This window comes from Hippoglossus stenolepis, chromosome 8 (genome assembly GCF_022539355.2).
Source record: "Hippoglossus stenolepis isolate QCI-W04-F060 chromosome 8, HSTE1.2, whole genome shotgun sequence".
NCBI classification, from domain to species: domain Eukaryota; kingdom Metazoa; phylum Chordata; class Actinopteri; order Pleuronectiformes; family Pleuronectidae; genus Hippoglossus; species Hippoglossus stenolepis.
This window is the reverse complement of record NC_061490.1, coordinates 16947369-16966377: the sequence shown is the minus strand read 5'-3', so window position 1 is coordinate 16966377 and position 19009 is coordinate 16947369. Positions and strand designations below refer to the sequence as shown.

The 19009-nt window shown below is 46.4% G+C and overlaps 1 protein-coding gene across 1 annotated transcript; it reads right to left on the bottom strand.

Moving 5' to 3' along the window:
- Positions 1–1497: 1497 nt before the first annotated feature.
- On the bottom strand, positions 1498–18034 carry LOC118113827 (potassium/sodium hyperpolarization-activated cyclic nucleotide-gated channel 2). Its single transcript, XM_035163852.2, has 9 exons — positions 16020–18034; positions 9377–9583; positions 8832–9045; positions 8407–8568; positions 7249–7467; positions 6419–6565; positions 6071–6311; positions 5729–5893; positions 1498–5320 (listed from the first exon to the last, which is right to left on the bottom strand). Exons 1-9 carry the CDS (start codon positions 16682–16684, stop codon positions 2862–2864), a joined length of 4479 nt encoding a protein of 1492 aa, XP_035019743.2. The 5' UTR covers positions 16685–18034; the 3' UTR covers positions 1498–2861.
- Between the last annotated feature and the right edge of the window lie 975 nt (positions 18035–19009).

Here is a 19009-nt window from a genome sequence, read left to right as displayed (position 1 = left end):
AACCACAGCATGTATATGTCTATGTGCTTCTCTCCCACAGTTTGCATCGTCATTACTTCTTCTAAATGTGAGAACAAGTGTTCAACAGCCGAGCTTGAAAGGTCTCATATGTTTACAGCTAAGGCGCAGTCATCCCCTCACTGGCAAATGTATGGTACTTTGTGAGAGCCAGCAGGGGCCATTCAAACACTGTGCAAATACTAACCATTATAAATCCAATATGTTAATTATCTATAAGAGGGGGAAAATAATTCTCTTATCGCCGCCTACACAGGCCAAAGGGCTGTTGAAAACCTCTTGGTAATAAATGAGAGAGGAAAGTGAAAATAAATGTGTGCGTGAAGGAGGCAGAGGGGAAGCAGGTATATCGCTGACTGTAATTTCCTGTCACAAAGGCAGATATTCATTTGGTTTGAGTCAGGAGCAGCAGAGATTTAGGTGTCCCCACATTCACAAGCTTAACCTTGGCCCTGAGTGTGCCCGCCCTCTGCTGAGAGACACAGGATTAGGGTTGGGGATCCAGGAGTTGCAGAAGTAGCAAGACAGGCAGGGACGGTGAGGCAGGGGCAGAGTGAACAGTCCTGGCAACTTCACGCTCACACGCAGTAAGTTCTTTTACTACGCAGCATTGTTGAAAATGAGTCCCCAAAACTTTCAATTCCCAAAACCCTCAGAGATTTTACACGAGTTCAAATCTGAGTCACCAGGCTCGTTTCCAGAACAAGTTTCGTACTTGTTCTGGACAAGTTTAGGTTAGTATTAGGTTTAGGTTAGGCATTTAGTTGTGATGGCTAAGGTTAGGGTTAGGGGCTAGGGAATACATTAAGTCAATGAGTGTCCTCACAACCATAGAGAAACAAGTGTACGTGTTTGCTGCGTAACCAGAATAAAACGTTTTATATTACCTCATCAGTGACCATGACTTACACCTGAGTCACGTCAGGTAGACAACAACTCCCATGATCCCACGCTGCTTCACGACGTCATTTTGTTATAGTTTTGAATGAGAGACCCCTAGTGGTCGAAGTTACACATTGGACATTTAAATTCTTCTTTTTGTAAGTTAAGTTTAGATTAATCACCTTTTTATGCTTTAGATGATGTCACCGAAGACATCATCAACCGGCTGTGTCTCAAAACAAGGTTACAGTAAGTGCAGTTTACAGTTTAAATCTCTGTCTACTTTCTTGAGATCCGCTCATTCAAAGAACTTCACTGTCGACTTTACTTCCCAGGGTCCCTGGTTTGTTGAGAAGATTGACGGATAAACAGACAGACAGACATTTATAATAAGATTGATTCAATTTTTAAACCTGAAGTTGAATGCTGCTGATACATTCAAGGCCTCTGAAAATTCACCAACATGAGTTTAGTTAAATTCTAAATCAACAGTTGCCAGTATTATCTCCTCTCGCAAAATGTTATAAAAACACACAGGCCTGAAAAACACAAGCAGTTTCACAAATAAGCTCCTGCTTCGTCACACTCAACAAGATGATATCTAAATCCACTTTATTCTTACATCCAGATATACACCATCTTCATCAACATCACCATCATGGTTGTTAGGGATATCATCATCATCATCATCATCATCATCATCATCAAAGTCAGCATTATTAGCTATTTTTTTCCTGTTCAAAAGCTAAAGCTGTGATAAATAAAAAATAAAACATTTGGTCCTTAATATATAGTCTAGGCAACATGGTATCAGGGATTAAGAGAGAAATGCCTTGTTGCTACCCACACAAAACATCAAACATCACTGGAAATGGCACTGAAACTGGCGACAGAAGGAGGAGGCCGCCAATTGAGCATGAGGCTGATGGCAGCGGAGAGCCAAGTGTCGGGCAAGCCGAGTGAGAGGGAGAGAGAGAGTCTGTGAGCGTCAAAGAAAGCCTTAGCGACCGGAGCTGTGAAATCTGATGAAAGGCGGCGAGAAGGATGAGAGGTGAGCGACAAAGAGGCAGAGAAATGAAGGAGTATACAACAGACCCACAGAGAGGCACGTATTTACAGTACAGGCAGACGGGTGGAACTAAATCCAGTGAATCACAGTGCACAGCAGAGCAGTATCGTGTGTCACACACACACACAAAAAAACACGAATCACAAGTGGTCAGAGTGAACATGTAGGGTTAAAAGTTTCGTCATAAAACTAAACACCACACACCTGGGACAACAAAACTACCAGTGGACGGCTCCTAATTACTCAAACTCATGAGCATTGACTTTGCAGCGATTCTTTTAAAATGCTATATCCTTGTAATAATAATTATTATTATTCTGATGAGAAAATATTACACTTTGGTGAAGAATGGGAGGCAAGAGGGAGCTGGAAATCAGGAAGTGCCTGCTCTATTGCCTGCGTCTTGAGATCACAATACACATTCTTCCTCACAGCAGAGAGCCGTTCTCTCGTTTTTTATTATTGTCAGTGTCATTTCCTGTTTCATTATTCGAGTCGCAAATGTTTCTCATATATTGCTGTTATCATTGTTTTCACATCAGCTATTGCTTGCACTCTGTTTTACTGTGTATGCTGCGATATTTCCACTTCAGCTCCCCTGCCTGCTCCAACATTCACTAACACGGATATGTATGTGTACATTTGTATGTGTTTTGTTTTTTTTCAAACTATACCTCAGCCCGTACCCGTCAGTGCACCGCATTAAGTCTTTCTCCTCCATCGATGGCTTGGCTGAGTGTCACATAAACACCTGATGTTCTAACACAATCACACCCTAGAGTGAATGCATACAAGATGTCCATGGGAGATCATTGTGATGTCAACTCTGACACAACTCTGTATACCCAAAGTTTGACTGGCCACATCATTTAAAGTCCACCATCTTTCTTTCTTACACGTTGGGGGGCAGTTTGTGTCTGAGTCCCTCTGAGTCTTTTCTGGTGAGTTCTAGTTGAGAGTCATTTTTCCCACCTTTAGGGGAGGTGGTGTTGGCAGTGGTGGCTGCATTTGCTGATTGGGTGGGTGAAGTGGTAGATGCCCGAGAGGTCTGAGCGGGGGTAAAGGGCGTGTTGAGTTCTGAGGAGTGGGCAGTGGCAGCTGAGCTGGTTGGTATTTGTTTTGGGGTATAAGACGAGGCAGGTGGGACATTTGGAGAGGTGGTTGTCAGAGAGGAGGGGTAAATGGAGCTGGGGTTTGGGCGTAAAGTTGCAGAGGATGAGGTTGTCGATGTGGTTGTGGAGCAAGCAGAGCCTGAGCTCGGGCTTGAGGAGAGGACAGGAGGGGTTTGCTTTACAGGATGAACTGAGAATGTTACTTTAGTAGAAGTGGTGCAAGCAGGTGTTGAGGCAGGAGCTGGAGTTTGGCCTGTTTTGGCCTGTTTTGGGATCTGGCTCGAAGTGGGGCACCTAACTGAGCTGGAGACGGAGGTCTGGAGACAAGTGTTTGGACTCCCTTTACTCAGGGAGGGCACTGATGTAGCAAGGGTTGGAGAGGGTGTAGGGGTAAAGGTCTGGGTCGGAGTGACCGGTGTGATGGTTTGCGTTGGAGTTTGGGATGTGATAGAGGAGCGGGAGTGGGTACTCTGAGTGGGGGTTGGGATTGGAGACGGGATTGGGGTTGGGGCAGGGCTGAGGCCAGACAACAGAGAAGCAGAAGGAGGTGTGTTGGATGTCTTGGCTCTGGGGTTCTGGGGAGGCGGCGGAGAGGAGGCGACTAAGGAGGAGGGAGGGGGAGAGGAGGTAAGTGATAATTTGGGCCCAAAAGGGTGAGGTAGTGAAACAGGGGTGGAGACAGAGGATGGAGGCGGCGTAGAGGAGGGGGAAGGAGAGGAGGAGCGGGGGGGAGGTGTAGGGAGGAGTTTGGGACGAGGAGTCGAGGACAGCGACAACGGGCTTGTTCCAGCTGAGGGCGGAGTGGAGCAGGGAGGGGGAGAGGAGGAGCGAGAGGGGGGCATCGGGATTGGTTTCGGGCGGGCTGTTTGGGAGAGGATGGGGGTGGGAGACGAAGGGGTGGGTGCAGGTGAAGGGGTGGCAGAGGAGAGTGGGGTTTGCTTCGGAGGGGAGGGAGATGGCATAGAAGCCGGAGAAGGCATGTGTGCAGTGGTGGGGGCGGGTACAGAGGCAGTGTGAGGTGAAGATTGTGCGTACTTGCCCGTGTTTGGAGTGGTAGTCTGTGGAAGAATGGACTGAATGGGACCTGTAGCCTGTGCTTGTGTTTGTGCATTAAACGGTATGTTTGTTGCCAGCTGTACTGGAGCGTTGGAGGTCAGCATGCCTGCACTTCCTCCCCTGGCTAACTGCCCTGCCAGGAAAGGAGCTGCCAACAAATTACCACCAGAGGCCTTCCGGTGGAGAGGTGGGTGTGGCTGCACCCCAACCCACGAGCGGTGAGGCAGGGTGGGCTGCGAGGCGGACAGCAGCCTGGCTTCCTGGGTGAGTCTGCCCAGTGCCGGAAGACCCTGGCAGCTGTTTCCTCCATGACGTAACAGAGCTTCTTTCGCTCCCTGCTGACCTGTCACAGAACTGTTGCCATCTGCTGGGGCGCTAGGAGCAGCTGCTGGGTTGGTGGCCGGCACCTTGTGGAGGGGTGGAGTTGGTGGTCCTCCTCCTGTTTGGGGTCCAGCTATCATTGAAGGATGATCAGCCTGGAGACGGAGGCTGTAATGAAGAGTCCGTCCTTGTTGGACAGACGTTGGGACAGAAGAAGCTGGAGTGGGTGGTGTTTTGGCAATAGGTGGTGATGTCATCCCACCAAGAGGGCCCATGGTTGAGGGGGAGGCAGGAAATCCCCCTCTTGGGGACAAACCACCCATTCCTCCCATCGTCATCATCCCTATGAGGGAGCTCACAGAGGGGCGGAGGGGCTGCAACACAGGAGCACGAGGCGGTGACAGGGGAAACGAAGAGGAGGGAGAGGGGGAGACAAGAGGGGAAGGCAGGAAGAAAGCTCCTCCGAGTGCATGCTGCTGCAACTGATGGAGCTGGTGCTGCTGTTGCTGCTGTTGGTGCATGAGGGCGATGGCTACATTAGTGGTGGCAGCTGCAGTCTGCAGGGGTGCATGGACCAGCGGCGCCCAGATTACTGGGCGTGGCCGAGGAGACACTGTGCCGCTTCCTCCCATGACTCCGCTTCTTCCTGCAGCAGCTGCGGCGATGGCGTCCTGCATGGCCGGCATGCTGTCATGTTTGACAATCTGCTGTACCAGCATGCTGTCACAGGAACCCAGACCGCAAGCTGCAAGCCCTCCCCCCGATCCGGGACCCCCTCCACCTCGGCCTCCACCACGACCCATGCTGCCCCCCAGTGAACCAGCCTGGGATGACTTCCGCAGGAGCATGGAGTTCTTCCTGCCTGTAGTAGAGAAAATGGAGAAATTCTGAGACATTAGTAATGAAAAAAAGTCCTGGAAATAGAAGCTTTAAAACTGAAAAGTAGACAGCAGAGTAAAGCAGTGAACACACAGCAGAGAGCTGGAGTTTTAGCCTCAAGGTTTCTCTGTTCCTCACTAACAACATTGCTCATCCTTTATAATTTTATTTCTCTCAGCTTGTTTTCAAAGACAAGTTTTGACCTTTCTGTGGAGGACAAGCCCGACAAAGCTCCTTAGAAATTGAATGAAATTGGATGGATGATTTCAAATGTTTTCCAAGGTCGCTGCAGAATTAGAGCGCTTAATGAAGAATAGCAGGTCACGGCAAAGATAAGATGCGGATGAAAAAAAAAAAGAAGTATGCTGCAATCAGAAAATCCACACGTTACCAATACGGTCCAGACGGTCAACAGCCACAGTTTCGAAGGCACGTCGCATCATTGGATGTTCCTCCAGCACCTCGTTAAAGTTGTCCACGCTGAGAGAGTACAGACGACAGTACGTATCTGCCCGGACGCTCGCTGTCCTCCGTCCATGAGTCAACAAACAGATCTCTGAACGTGGAAAGAGACAATGGAAAGGGCAGAGAAGGGAAAGGACACATAAAGAGTATTGGGAGTGAGATAAATCAAACCAACAGAACAGCTACCATCATCTTCCATCTTCTACCTCAAGTATCCCCTCCCTCTAAAACCTCCCCTTCTTCTTCTTCACCATTCTTGTGCTCTCACCTCCAAAGTACGACCCATCACTCAGCTTGGTTTCATTGTTGCCACGGGTCAGCACACTGACTCGCCCGTGTTGGATGAAGTACATCTTCCGTCCCACTGTGCCCTCGCGGATGATGAAGTCCGACGGCTGAAACACTTCAAAGCGGAGCTTGGTCAGCACGGCGGTCACAAAGTTGGGATCAGCGTTGGCGAACAGGGGCATGTTAGCCACCAGGCTACGGCAGTTAAAGCTGACAATCTCCTGGAGGACGAGAGAGGGGAAGTCTGACACAATCGCTGCAGGATGACGAGCGCAGAATTTGTTGGTATGTGTGTGTAGATGCGAGGGCGCTGGTGATTTCATTTTACCTCTTTGAGTGGCTCGCTGAGTTCTCCCAGGATGTTCTCCTCATCAAACATTTTCCCCTGGAAGCGGTGCTCGTAGTACTCATGGATCTTCTGCCGAACATCTGCAGGAAGCTTATGGAATGACATGTACTGCTCCACCTGCTTGTACTGTAATGACACACACATGCACAGGTCACATATGCGCAAAAAATCCATACATCTCACAGATCAAGTTCTTTGTGTTTGCAGTATTTGCTTCTCTGCTGCTGTGTGTGCAGATGGGCATCAATTCATTGTCTTAGATTATTCACACAATACACAATGATATTTACAATATAAAATAAAATTGTGATTTAGAAAAGTGAGGTTTTAAAAATGGCTTTACTTATAAAAGTTAATTAATGATGTATTAATCTAATAATTAACGACAGCTCTCCCCAACATTATAGTAAATTAGCTGGTATATGTGACCATGTTTTCCGGTATCAGCCCTCCGACCCAACAACATGCACAAAAACTGCATTTATGTTACCATGGCGATACAGATTGTAGTTACTTTGGTCAAAAATGTGTCAAAGAAATCATTGATCTCACAATTTTATCCTCATTTGAATCATTTATTAAGAGCCCAAAATGCCAAAAAGGTTAACAGGTTCCAGCATTTCAAATATAAATCCATTATACTTATCTCTGTTTTATCTTATTGCAAATTGAGCATCTTTGGGTACCGGATTGTTGGTCAGAAAAAATAAGTAATCTGAAGAATTCACCGTGGACTCTCAGAAGCTCTGATTGATGGATGCTGAAATTATTAATAGTTTATCTGATTGAAGTGTAATGGCATTTTTCACCTTCTCCTGATACTGTCGTCGCGAGGAGTCCAGCGACTGGATGAGGGCGGTGGCGTGGCCTATGAACATGGCGTAGCAGGTGGCGCCGACGATCATACTGAGCATGGTGAGCCACACATCAGTCATCCCCTCTGGAGCCTGTGCACCGTAACCGATGCACAACATGTGGCTCATGGCTTTGAAAAGAGCATAGGAGTACTGCACGCCCCATGTGTCGTTCTGTGGGTGGGGGACAGACACAGAGGGTGACAGGAAGAGGAAAGGAAGTTTCAAGTGTTAATTACCGAGGCTGTGTCATATTGAGCTGTTCTTATTTTAGTCAGGTTACAGGATCAGAGGCGCTCAGCCACACCACATCAGAAACTACTGCTGAGGATCACGGTATGTAAAGCAAAACTGTTTCACTGTCGAAACCTGCTTCAAGACCGAGCGGCTGCAGGAAGCCTCAAAACCACGCTGACGATAAAAGGGCAGCGATCGCACATTATTAAATAAATGTCACCCAAAGGCTGAAAAAAATAAAAAGAACATCCTCTCTGTGATTCAGTGTGTTTGTACGCTTTTGATTTAAGTTGTGTGTGAGTCCAATTACACTAAGACATTAATGGTCCAGCGGATGAGGGGACTTTCTCTGGGGAAAATCCCAGCATCAACCTGCTTAGCAACAGTCACCTAGGCAACCGCTGAGACATGAGTCAGCTGTTCATACAGCAGCTGTGTATCTGTGCGCATTCACCGGCGTCCAGCGAGGTCCCTGGGCCTTCGTCTGTTGATCTCAGCAGAGCTTTTTAATTGGACGATCTTTTTTTTATTCTTTGTAATGATGATAGACAATCTTACTCCAATTGGACATGTCGCTGCATGAGCCAATTAATACAGATAAGGGAGCAAACAATGTCATATCAGATAAACAGCCTCACTCTGCACACACACAGATAAACCAGAACCAGGCTTTTCAGAACCTGTGGTTTGCTTTCATCTGAAATCAATATTGTGCTCACTGTTCAAACAAGCTGAGATCGAGCTTTGTGTCTCTGTGTCTTTCATTCAGCTCACAGTGAGCGTCATGTCTGTTTTTGCTCTCCAGAAAATATAATCATTGGCTGGAACATTAACGATAACAGTCACATGCATGCAGACGGCTGTGTGGAGACTCACCACCATCAGGTTCTTGGAAACCCAGCAGTCAGGAGGGAAGTCCTGCAGCATGGGGACCAGGAACTGGAGACAGCCGTCCCAGTGGCACAGCAGCAGCATCATACCGATCAGGTTCACAATCCTGACCATGGCACTGGCAAGGTCATAGGTCATATGGAAGATCTGAGGAGGAATAGAGAGAAACAGAAGAGGATAAGTGAAAGAATGGGTGCAGAGGGAATATGGGGTTAACTTCTTTTTAGGAAAGACTTTAAAAAAAAAAAAATTCCTCCAGCTCATCAGACCAATATTCAAAAATGGGTTTGATTTTACCTAAAAGACTTTTGATGATTCATACCTTACATATGAACAAATATACCAATATCTCTTTCCCTTCGACTCTGCTCTCTCTTTGCGGCCGTTGTTCCCTGGTCTCTGATTCTCACCTCCTCCCATTGGTGGATGTAGCGGATGAGTCTGGACAGGCGGAGCAGCCGAAGCAGGCTCAGGATTTTGGTGAAACGAACGATGCGCAGTGCCCTGGCTGTCCTGTAGACCTCAGACTCCAGACTGTCCACCATCAGGAAGATGTAGTCCACCGGGATGGACGACACAAAGTCCACGAGGAACCAGCTCTTCAGGTATTTCTGGCGAATGGCCCTGAGTCAGAACAGGAGGGAAGACCAGACACATTCCTCATTTGGCAGTGCAGCTTTGTGGAAGTGATTTCAGCAGTCGGCTGGCATAAAAAGATCCTCATTAATATTCAGCAGGAGCAGAGCTGGAACATGAACAAAGCTCTGCCACTGGCTGCAAGTCACCTTTTCACATCTCCTATATGGATTTGAGCAGACACAGACCCAGCAGATGGCCAGAAGAGCACATTCTAATTTATACCGACAGAGCTTCTGTATTGATATTCCAGACCACACTGAAGGTGCACACTGCCCCAGCCCTTGACATATAAGATAATACAAAGGCTTCCACTGACCTGGGGTCCAGCAATATTTCCGTGCTGTCTTCCTTGACGATGCCCGTCCTAAAGTTGAGAACCAAGTCGACCATGAAGAGGGTGTCGGAGACCACGTTGAAGATGATCCACGAGGCAGTGTTCTCGTCTCTAAAGAAAGTGATGCCCACCGGCAGGACGATCAGGTTCCCCATCATCAACATTAACATTAACAGGTCCCAGTAGAATCTGGAAAAGAGATGTTACTTTCTTATTTTCTACTGGTGTGAATATGTTTTACTATGAGTCTCAGATAAAGTCTTTAGAAACATGTTCTATATTCCAATACTACATTTCTTCGTGCTTGTAGTAAGTTCATCCGTCTTGTGCACAGCAGACATTTTGCCATATCACAGTTGAAAGGGCACTGGTGTAAATAATAAAATCAATGAAGGCTGAATATCATCTAGCTGCTTTGGACGACCTGATATTTGTCATGGTGACATATCACACACTACATCTAAGCAGGTTTTTAGTATCAGGGTGTTCCCACAGGAGACGTGACAGAATGAAGAATACACATATCACACATTGTAGCTTACACACTGAATATTGGAGGTGGTAGCAAAACGGTCACAAAAACAAAATGTGTTAAATCTTAAGATAAATATATTCTGGTGTATTTTTCGTTTGATTGACGCCTGCAGTCACAATGATTATGTTAATAATCGTCAAATTAAATATAATAATGTTTGTATACTTCAGTCCAGAACAATATTTGACTATAGCAGGAGTTTCATGGTTTCTTACTGCAACACTTGAAGGAACCTGAACCATTGTTTGTTATCACATCACACCTGCTCTTTTCCTGCTGTGACAAGTCAAAATGTCTGCTGTGAAAAAGGGTTTATTGTATTCACTACGCACTTGAGCTGTTTGGAAATAATGTAAGCTGCACAATCATGCTAATAAAGCTTATTTGATTAGAGGAGGAGTCTTTTCCAGTCGTTTTTGAGAACGTAAAAGAAAGACTGAGCCTAAATATTAGTTTATTTTATTGCCCTGTGCTAAACATTTAAACCTGGAGAAATAAGATTGAAAGCGATTCTCCTGCGATTATGAATCTCACTTACATCTCAGTCATAATTAGAGTGGGACTCACTTGAGCGCATACCTCTGCCAAGGACCTGCAGTTTCAATCAAGCTGCAACAAATTGCACACGTCTAGATCCATGGGAAACTTTCAAAAAAAGCCCTATCTCGCCATATTAAAGAAAGTGAAAAAAACAATGTTGGATCCACTAAAATGTAATGTGTTCTTTCTTGGCCCATATCCCATCCTTCCACCGAGATTTGTGAAAATCTGTTCAGCGTTTTTTGTGTAATCCTGCTGACAAACCAACCAAATAACCAACAAACCAACCTCTACCAATACTGAGGAGGAAATCAAAGCAACAGAGTGTAATATATCAAGACTTTCCTTCTCTACTAGAAACAAGAATTTGTCCCTTTCGTAGGACAAAGTTCTACATTTCCCCTAATGCAACCGAACAGCATCTTTCCTTCCTGCCTAAACTCCCTCAACTCCAGTTTTAACACGAGATCTCTGTTAAAAAAATCCCTAAAAGGCTCAAGATAACATTAAGGACAGAATCTAAGGACTTTAGAAACTCAAGGACATTATGTCACTCTTTTTACTAGATGAGTATTATGAGTTGTCTCTTTAAAGGATAATTCAGGTCTGCAAACTTTTTCTTTCCAACTGCACCTTTTGTCTTTCAGTAATTATTTCATATTGTTGTGATACATTTTTGCAATATATTTACTCGTCTTTGGTACATTCCCTGTGCCAGATGCCAGCATAACAACATCCAGGACAGAAAGAAGTGCAAATTCATCCTGGTAGAATAAGCCCAGTAGTGGCATGATGTCTATGAATGTCTCCCTTAAGCCAATTTCATCCTTTGCAAATGTTTTGGCAGTATCAAGTACAACGTTTATCCCTCATACCACCAATTCAGAGGAGGGATGAAATGGATTGTATTAAAACAAAACAAAGAGAGATGCAGAGAGAGGGACTGAAAGAGGCAAATGATCAGTAACCTTGGGAGGCCTCATCAATCTGTATTTCTTTCTGGTTACTGGTTGACGTAACCTCCTCATAAAAATCAGTCATGTGACTAAGATGCTGGAAGTGACAGGAGGCAAATCCAATCATCTGGAGACAATTCCTGTCATCTTTCTATCTCTCCTCCTTTATCCATCCCCCTTAACCCATATCAGTGACTTCTTCTTGTACACACACACACACACACACACACACACACACACACACACACACACACACACACACACACACACACACACTGAACTCTCTTTCTGTGAGAATACACTTGAGCTCTGTGGTCGATTGCTATTGACCGCTAATTTAGTAACAAAACCTCATGGTGTGATGCTACCACTAGACTGATGAAGATTAAGTATGAGTCATCACTCTGCCACACACACACTTTCTCACACACACACACACACACACAGACGTCACTTATCCTAACAGATGTATCACTTCACAATCACTGGTAATAAATACGGCGGTTGTTTACAACAACACAGACAGTGTTTCTGTCGCTGCTGTGATGGTTGATGGAGATTTATTCCTGAAATTGAAGACTCACTTTATTAACTTTGATTATTCTGAACATTTAAATAAATCATGTCACACTGAACTGTTTGTTGAGGTCTGTCAGAGCTGTGCATATATAAAATATCATCTAATATATAATACTTACGTATTTGATATTCTGATGGAGAAAATGACCTGAACTCCTTGAAAGAAAAGATATTCTTATTACGATGCATTGACTTTATTTTTGCTTGTATATTGCACTTGAGCTGAAATGATTCGCAGAGTTAAAGGTTATTTTGTTTATTAATTCTCATTTAACCAGTTTTTTGTCTGAACACTTACTTAAAGCCCCCCTCCGATGAAATGTTTTTATATAAACATGTTAACATGTCCCCCTTGTTGCTTTTTTATGATAAAAGATATATTCAGAGTGGAATTAACAGTCGTCACCCTGCTGAGTATTTCCACCTTAACACTGCAGTATAGGAATGTTAGTCTGGAAAAAAATTAAAAAAAATAAAAAAATTAACGGCACAGTCACAAACAAGCAAATGCAAAGCGAATATCGTGGGTCAAAGTCAAAGTTGAACTCCACACAAACCCACGCTGCCGTTTGCCTCGATACAGGAAGCGATTGAGAAGATGACAACGCAACACTGCAATGCTCTCCTCTGTATCAGACAACTGGCAGCCGTTTAAATGAAGTTTAATCAAACCTCAGTCGTGTGCATAGAAAATTGTTTAGTCTGGTGAGTAACACAATAGATGACATTGCACATGTCACTGCACATCAGTCAGCCTCTGTGTGCGAGAGCTAGCTGCTCTCACTGAGCTGTGGCAGCTGATTTGAGCTCATTCTGACACCAAACAAATGAGAACAACCAAACAGACGAGAGAGGACATCAGGTTCACACCGGAAAGAGGATGTGAAGTTTTGTCAACCGACGAGGTCTGATTTCTGACCTACAAAATGTGGACTGATGCAACACTGGGTTGTGTGTGGTACGTGCAGGTATACATGTATGCGGACCTGTGTGTAATTTGCACTCAAGAACTACACAAATACACACACACAGACACAAATACACACACATAGGAATTGCAAATGCAATCAAAGCCGTTCTCCACGGCCTCATCAGTATTCCGTTTTGAACATGAACAGGTGCTGGAGGAGAAGTGACCTGCATCTACCTGCTCAGCTGTTGTCAAACCAAACACTAATTCTACTGTAATTGAGGCCAAGTGTCTCCTGGGTGTCCTCTGATTGGTTCCCAGCTCACAGTTGGCCAGATGTCAGTTCTGAGCAAGTTTCCTCCCATCATCCCGCCAGACATACAGACAAACAAGCACATCGGCAACGGGCTATTATATAATAAATCTCTGTTAGTATGTGTGTGATGCCACCAACCCTGTTTCAACACGGCTCATCTCTGTTGACAGCCGAACCCTCTGCCTCCCTCGTGTTTTCATCCTTCCTCTCATTTCCCCCTCTGCCTCTGTATGCCTCTCGTCGACCCGGAGCGTGAACTCGCTTCACCTTTTACTTCCTCCTCTCGTTACGTATTCTTACAGGTGCATCAGCAAACACATCTTCTCTTGATGAGGTGAAAAGCAGGAGAGCTTAACAACACACTCAATAATGACGGACCACACTCGGGCATACATATTACTGCACACACACACACAGACACAGAGGATTGTTGTGTTCAAGGTCAAAACACACGAAGGGCCTTCATCTCTCTTCCCTTCTCTCGCTGTGGCGTCACAAAGTTCCTCCTCAGACGTCACCCCAGACAGCATATACTTAACTGAAAAGTTAGATGGGTGAATTATGCATAATGCATACTCAACTTGCATAATTTGAGATGGCATACATAATTGATCAAAATCCGATTGATTTCTCCGACAGGATAATTGGAACTATTAACATCTTTAGTTATGTTTCATGAGTATCAAGGAGTGCAGAAGGGGCCGAGATTCATCCATCCACACCACTTCATCCGTCATTCATCCATCATCCATCCGTTCATCCTCCGCTCCCGCTCTCACCTCACTCACTGTATCACCCGTGAGCAGACTCATAAGCAGCACTTGGCCATCATCATATTGACAGACGATACAAAACGACTCCGTCTGAGTGTGTGTGAGTGGCTGATGAGACAAAAGTGGGCCAGGAGCCTTGGGGATCAAGTCATCCATTGTTGCTGCAGTCTGTCTGGAGATTATGAGCGCTGCCTCTCCCTCTGCTGTCCACCTGCACATTTAAATAGTGTATTTATACAAAGTCTTTAAAAGCCAAGGACGAATGCCAAGCATGGATGGCTTGTTGAATAATAGCACACATTAAAAGGATGTTTGCGTAAGAGGCGTGCTGGCATTCAGAAAGCTGCCCTCCCATACATCTCCATTAAAAACAGAGCACAGAGACAGATCTTTAAGCCTGTAACTACTGATTAACACCATTATCCGGTCATCTGTTGATTGATCAAAATGGGCAATAATCCCGTACCTTTATATTCTAAATTATATATCTATACATATTCCATCTACCTCATGTATATAAAGTATCCTGTGACAATCTTTCCCATATTTATTCTAGCATCTCTGCATCATTGCACTATTTCTCCATTTCCAAGTCATTGTTGTTGTGTTTTATGTTCATATATACAGTACATACTTTTGCATATATATTTATATTCATACTTGTACATAGTAGGTAAATGTTTGCTTAACCTTGTTCTGCTTTGTTGTCCTAGTATATTAGTCTATTTCTGTCCGTTGAGAGCACATTCCTTGTATGTTTACGCATACATGGCCAATAAAGCTTCTTCTGATTCTGATATGAGAAAATAAACTGTCGCTGTTTCCCAACTCAAGAAAATGTCTTCTAAACTAACCTCGAAAAAAATATGCTGCTTGAAATGAAATAAAATAGAGGAAAACACCAAATGAATTCGCAATGGATCAAGAGTTAATCTTCCATTGTTGATGAAAAATAACAAAAAACCACAAACAATAATTAGATCATCCAAATTGGCATCCTCTGTTGATTGAATCATCAACTAATTGACGAATTATTTCCTTTCCCAAATATTTCCCACATGGAATCAACAGGGGGATCTTCATGGGGAGACGTTTGTTTCAGGAAACCTAAAAATGAACAGTCTCGATCGTCATTTTCTCCTCAGGTGTTATTGGCTCTAATTGTTCTGCTCAGGTGGCAGTACAAATCAAGCTTCATGCATGAAGTCACCAGCAGGGAGTGCTGTGCTGGGTTCATCCCCTGTTCACATGAGAACACATTTAACATTCGCCTAATTGACATGGTAGACATGTCTGACTGATCCCTGATCGGCCAAACACCCCGTGGCTAAATTTGTCCTCCTCGCCTCCACCTCCCTGTGTCTGTGAAACTATTTCTACTGGAAACAATCACTCATTTCCCTCCTGATGTTATTTTACAAATGGAGAGTCTGCCATGGCTGTGGGGTGTCTATCCTGCAGCCCTGGACACCTACACCCTTTTCATAAACACCTCTACCTCCATCGCCCCCCCGAAGGAGTTTTCATCCTCTCCACTCCATCTTTTTTTTGATTTGAGCTTCCTTACATCCTCTGATTACACACCCTGCCTTCTCCAGAGAATCTGTCTCATGCCTCTCCTCGTACCCTCACATCACTTCCTACACACCACTGTTGTACTACTGCTGTGTCCCCGGCAATATATATTTAGCCTCCTGCATGTCTTCCTCTCCTCCCTGTTGTCCTCCCCATTTCCCCTGTTGGCAAATGAAGAGGCAGCTGAATGTATGATCTGTTCCTCTGTCTGCAAACAGTAAGTGCCTGTCATTACGCCTCAATGTGTTCAACAATTTCAACCTGCTTTGATCCATATTTCCACCAAAAGAACATTTGGTGTCTTTTATGTGTTACAAGTGGCATTTGGCCTATTTCTCAAATCAGTGAGAAGTACAGCTGCATGCTGTGGAGTGTGTGTGTGTGTGTGTGTGTGTGTGTGTGTGTGTGTGTGTGTGTGTGTGTGTGTGTCTGGCTCCACACCTGAAGTCACTGTAGGGGTGTATGATCCATGTCCCTGCTGATTTCAGCCTCTCCTGCTCCAGTGCCACCGCCTTGTGGGATCCAAACATGCGCAGGCTGAACTTGTTGACCCCGGGCTGGAGCATGGCTCCAAACTGCCTCTGGATGAAGGTGTTCTGGTTGGAGTTCATGTAGTCCTCTCCGTCCAGGCCCAGGCCGAACATGCCCAGTCCGGACTGACCCATCATCTCGGGGGTCCCTGCTGCGGTGGTGTTGCAGGTCGTGGTGGTGGTGGTCTCTTGCCCGGTGGCCACCACCATGACTCCGGTCCCGGTGGAGGAGGTGGAGGCGAGGGCGGCGCGGGACGCGGCGAAGCCCACTGAGCGCGGCGGAGGCGGCAGGGGCACCGGGGTGGTTGGTGTGCCCGCGGTGCGGAAGGGAAGGCCGTCCCGGGTGGAGGAGCTCATGATGGAGAGACGACGACCGCGTCCACCTGTGGAAGTGTTGTCTGCCCCGAAGGAGACCCTCTCCCCCTCCAGCGAGGCCTGCGACAGCCGGTAGCCCGGAGAGGGCAGGCTGCTCTTACTGCGCCGCTTCGACTCCCCTCCGTTACGTCTGGGCAGGCTGTCCCCCCCCGACCCCGGGGCGCTGCCGGGTGTCCCCGCACCTCCAGCCACCCCATCCATCCCAGCTCAGGGCGGAGGAGGAGGGTGAGGGCAGGGTGGTTATGACCTGTACCTCCCTCCCCCTCAGTTAAAACACTCTTTAGTATAGCACCTGTTAGATCAGGTGAGTGTCAGTGTCAGTGGAGGATAAAGTGAGGAGGCTCTCAGCTCATTCTTGTGGAGCCGACACACGGCTCACACCTCCGCCCTCTCCCCGCCGATGTGGCCCCCCTTACCTCGGTGCCCTTGGAACAAGTCCCATGTAGACATGAAATCCTCCAGCCGGCCCCAGTGACGCCAGCAGCTTCACTCCCTCCGAGCTCCAGGAGTCTGGCTCGTCCTCACTGATGTGTCTGTAACATTCCTCCTTCCTCGTCCTTGAAACGCTGCTCTCCGCCCGAGGCCCTCCCTCTCCTCTCCACAGCCGCCCTCAACGCTCCGACGCCGGTCATACTGGCACCGGATTCCCGGTCTTTTGTAGATAACGGAGCTCGCCGCTCATTGGCCGCTGGTGTTGGGTGATGTGTAGCCTATATGTCCGGGCTCCTCACCCGCTTTCAGCAGTTTTCACCATATATCCTTATGTAAGGGGGGAGGGGGGAGGGGGGGTGAGATGTAAGGTGGCAGAGTGAGGAACATCCACCGGCGGATGGATGACAAGGACACTTGATCCTCGATCAGGAGGGACCGGTGGTTACTGGACAGAAGGGACGCACATCATCCGGCGCTCACACTCCGAGGCGCACTGATCCACCCTGACACGCACACTGTCCTCAACCACAAAAACACGCACACGTTAGAACAAGAATTCGGCCGAGAAACAAGTCACGGATCAAGCCGATGTTTTCCACTGGATCCCTGGATGTCGCTCCCGGTTGTCCGAGCGGAATGGAAGGCGCGCCGGGATGTTGCCCACCCGTGACTGAGGCGCTCAGACAGCCGGAGGAGACCCCGGTGGCTCCACGGCACAGCGAGGGCGACTCTCCCGAAACGAAGCCGGGGGGAAGTTGGTCAGGTGCTCAGAGCCTGACGCACGAAACCTCCCGTCGGCTCACGAGCAGCCGCTGCCATTACTCCCACTTCTGGCGACTTTACAATGACATTGTGCCCAGACCACAGGGAGACGGCGGTGTCCTTCCCTCTTCCGAAGCACACACATCGGCGCCACACTTCAGTGAAACAAGCCGCTCCGAGGCGAGGTGCGCTCGGACGAATCCAAACCTCCGCTTCGACAAAATAAAACAACTTGTTGAGCGGTTCAAGGCGCGGGCTGCTCCGGCGCCGCCGAGGTCCAGTTTAAATCCACTTCGGCGCTCGGAGCTGGAGCGCACACGACCACAGAGACGAGCGGCGCATGCAAAAGAAATATTAAATAAATAAATGGTGCATATAAAGGTCTGGATGCAATCGGCCTGTTGCCATGGCATCCGCATCCCTCATCATTCATTCATCCATCCATCCACCCCAAGGCCTCATGCCTGGGCCGGCGAGACGCACGCATCCCTCGCAGGTACCAGGTCGCGCGTCATCCTCTCTCTCACCAATACAGAGGAGGGGGCGCGTGATGGAGAGAGTGATGGGGGGGAAAACTTTATTTAAAGCTCGGAAACATAACAAGCCATTTAAACGGTGGTGAATAAATATTAAGTGACCTTAAATTAAATGCAGATCGTGTTTATTAAACGCTTTATTCAAACTAACAAAGACGTAAAGTGTAAAGTGTTTTATACCTGTTAAATAATAAATGCCCACTTTTATACTTAACCTAGGGCTGATATATGATGGCAGTTCATTTGAAAGTACTTAGTGAATGTTGTGTTTACATGCCAGCCAAGCCACCTTATAAATCTGAGACTCAAGTGGAAAATACACAGTGGATACATTAAGAGTTGTAAATCAAAGATTATGTACAACTTGTATCTACTTCAATTGAGTATTTCTAATTTAATCTACTATATCATCCGCATCTCAGAAGGAAATGGTGTATATCTGAAAGCTGTATTTACTGGTGACTTTGCAGGTTAAGATTTTATATACAACACATACGACCATCTTATAAAATGAATCTAGTATCATGAATCAGTTGACAACAGCATCACTCTAATATAAAAATAATTATGTTGCAACTGTAATAATTGTAAACTACAACCAGAGGACCCATTGGAAAGCACTGAGTCAACCACAAAGATATTTACAGTGGCCAACGTGCTCGGCCTCCATGTAAAAGTGTCTATTAGTGGTGGAGAGAGGTTGAGATAAACTGCAGGAGGAGGATTCGTGGCACATTAGAGCTGAAAAGGAAACACCAGAGAAGACGGATGGCTGCAGAAGAAAGGCGAGGACGTC

Bases quoted from the DNA above. Each gene is read 5' to 3' on its own strand.
- LOC118113827 (XM_035163852.2), bottom strand. From the start codon at position 16,684: ATGGATGGGGTGGCTGGAGGTGCGGGGACACCCGGCAGCGCCCCGGGG. The intron at 8,569-8,831 runs GTGAGAATCAGA...ATTCCTCCTCAG, and splicing joins ACATCCACCAATGGGAGGAG to ATCTTCCATATGACCTATGA. The intron at 7,468-8,406 runs GTGAGTCTCCAC...CCCCACCCACAG, and splicing joins TTTCCAAGAACCTGATGGTG to AACGACACATGGGGCGTGCA.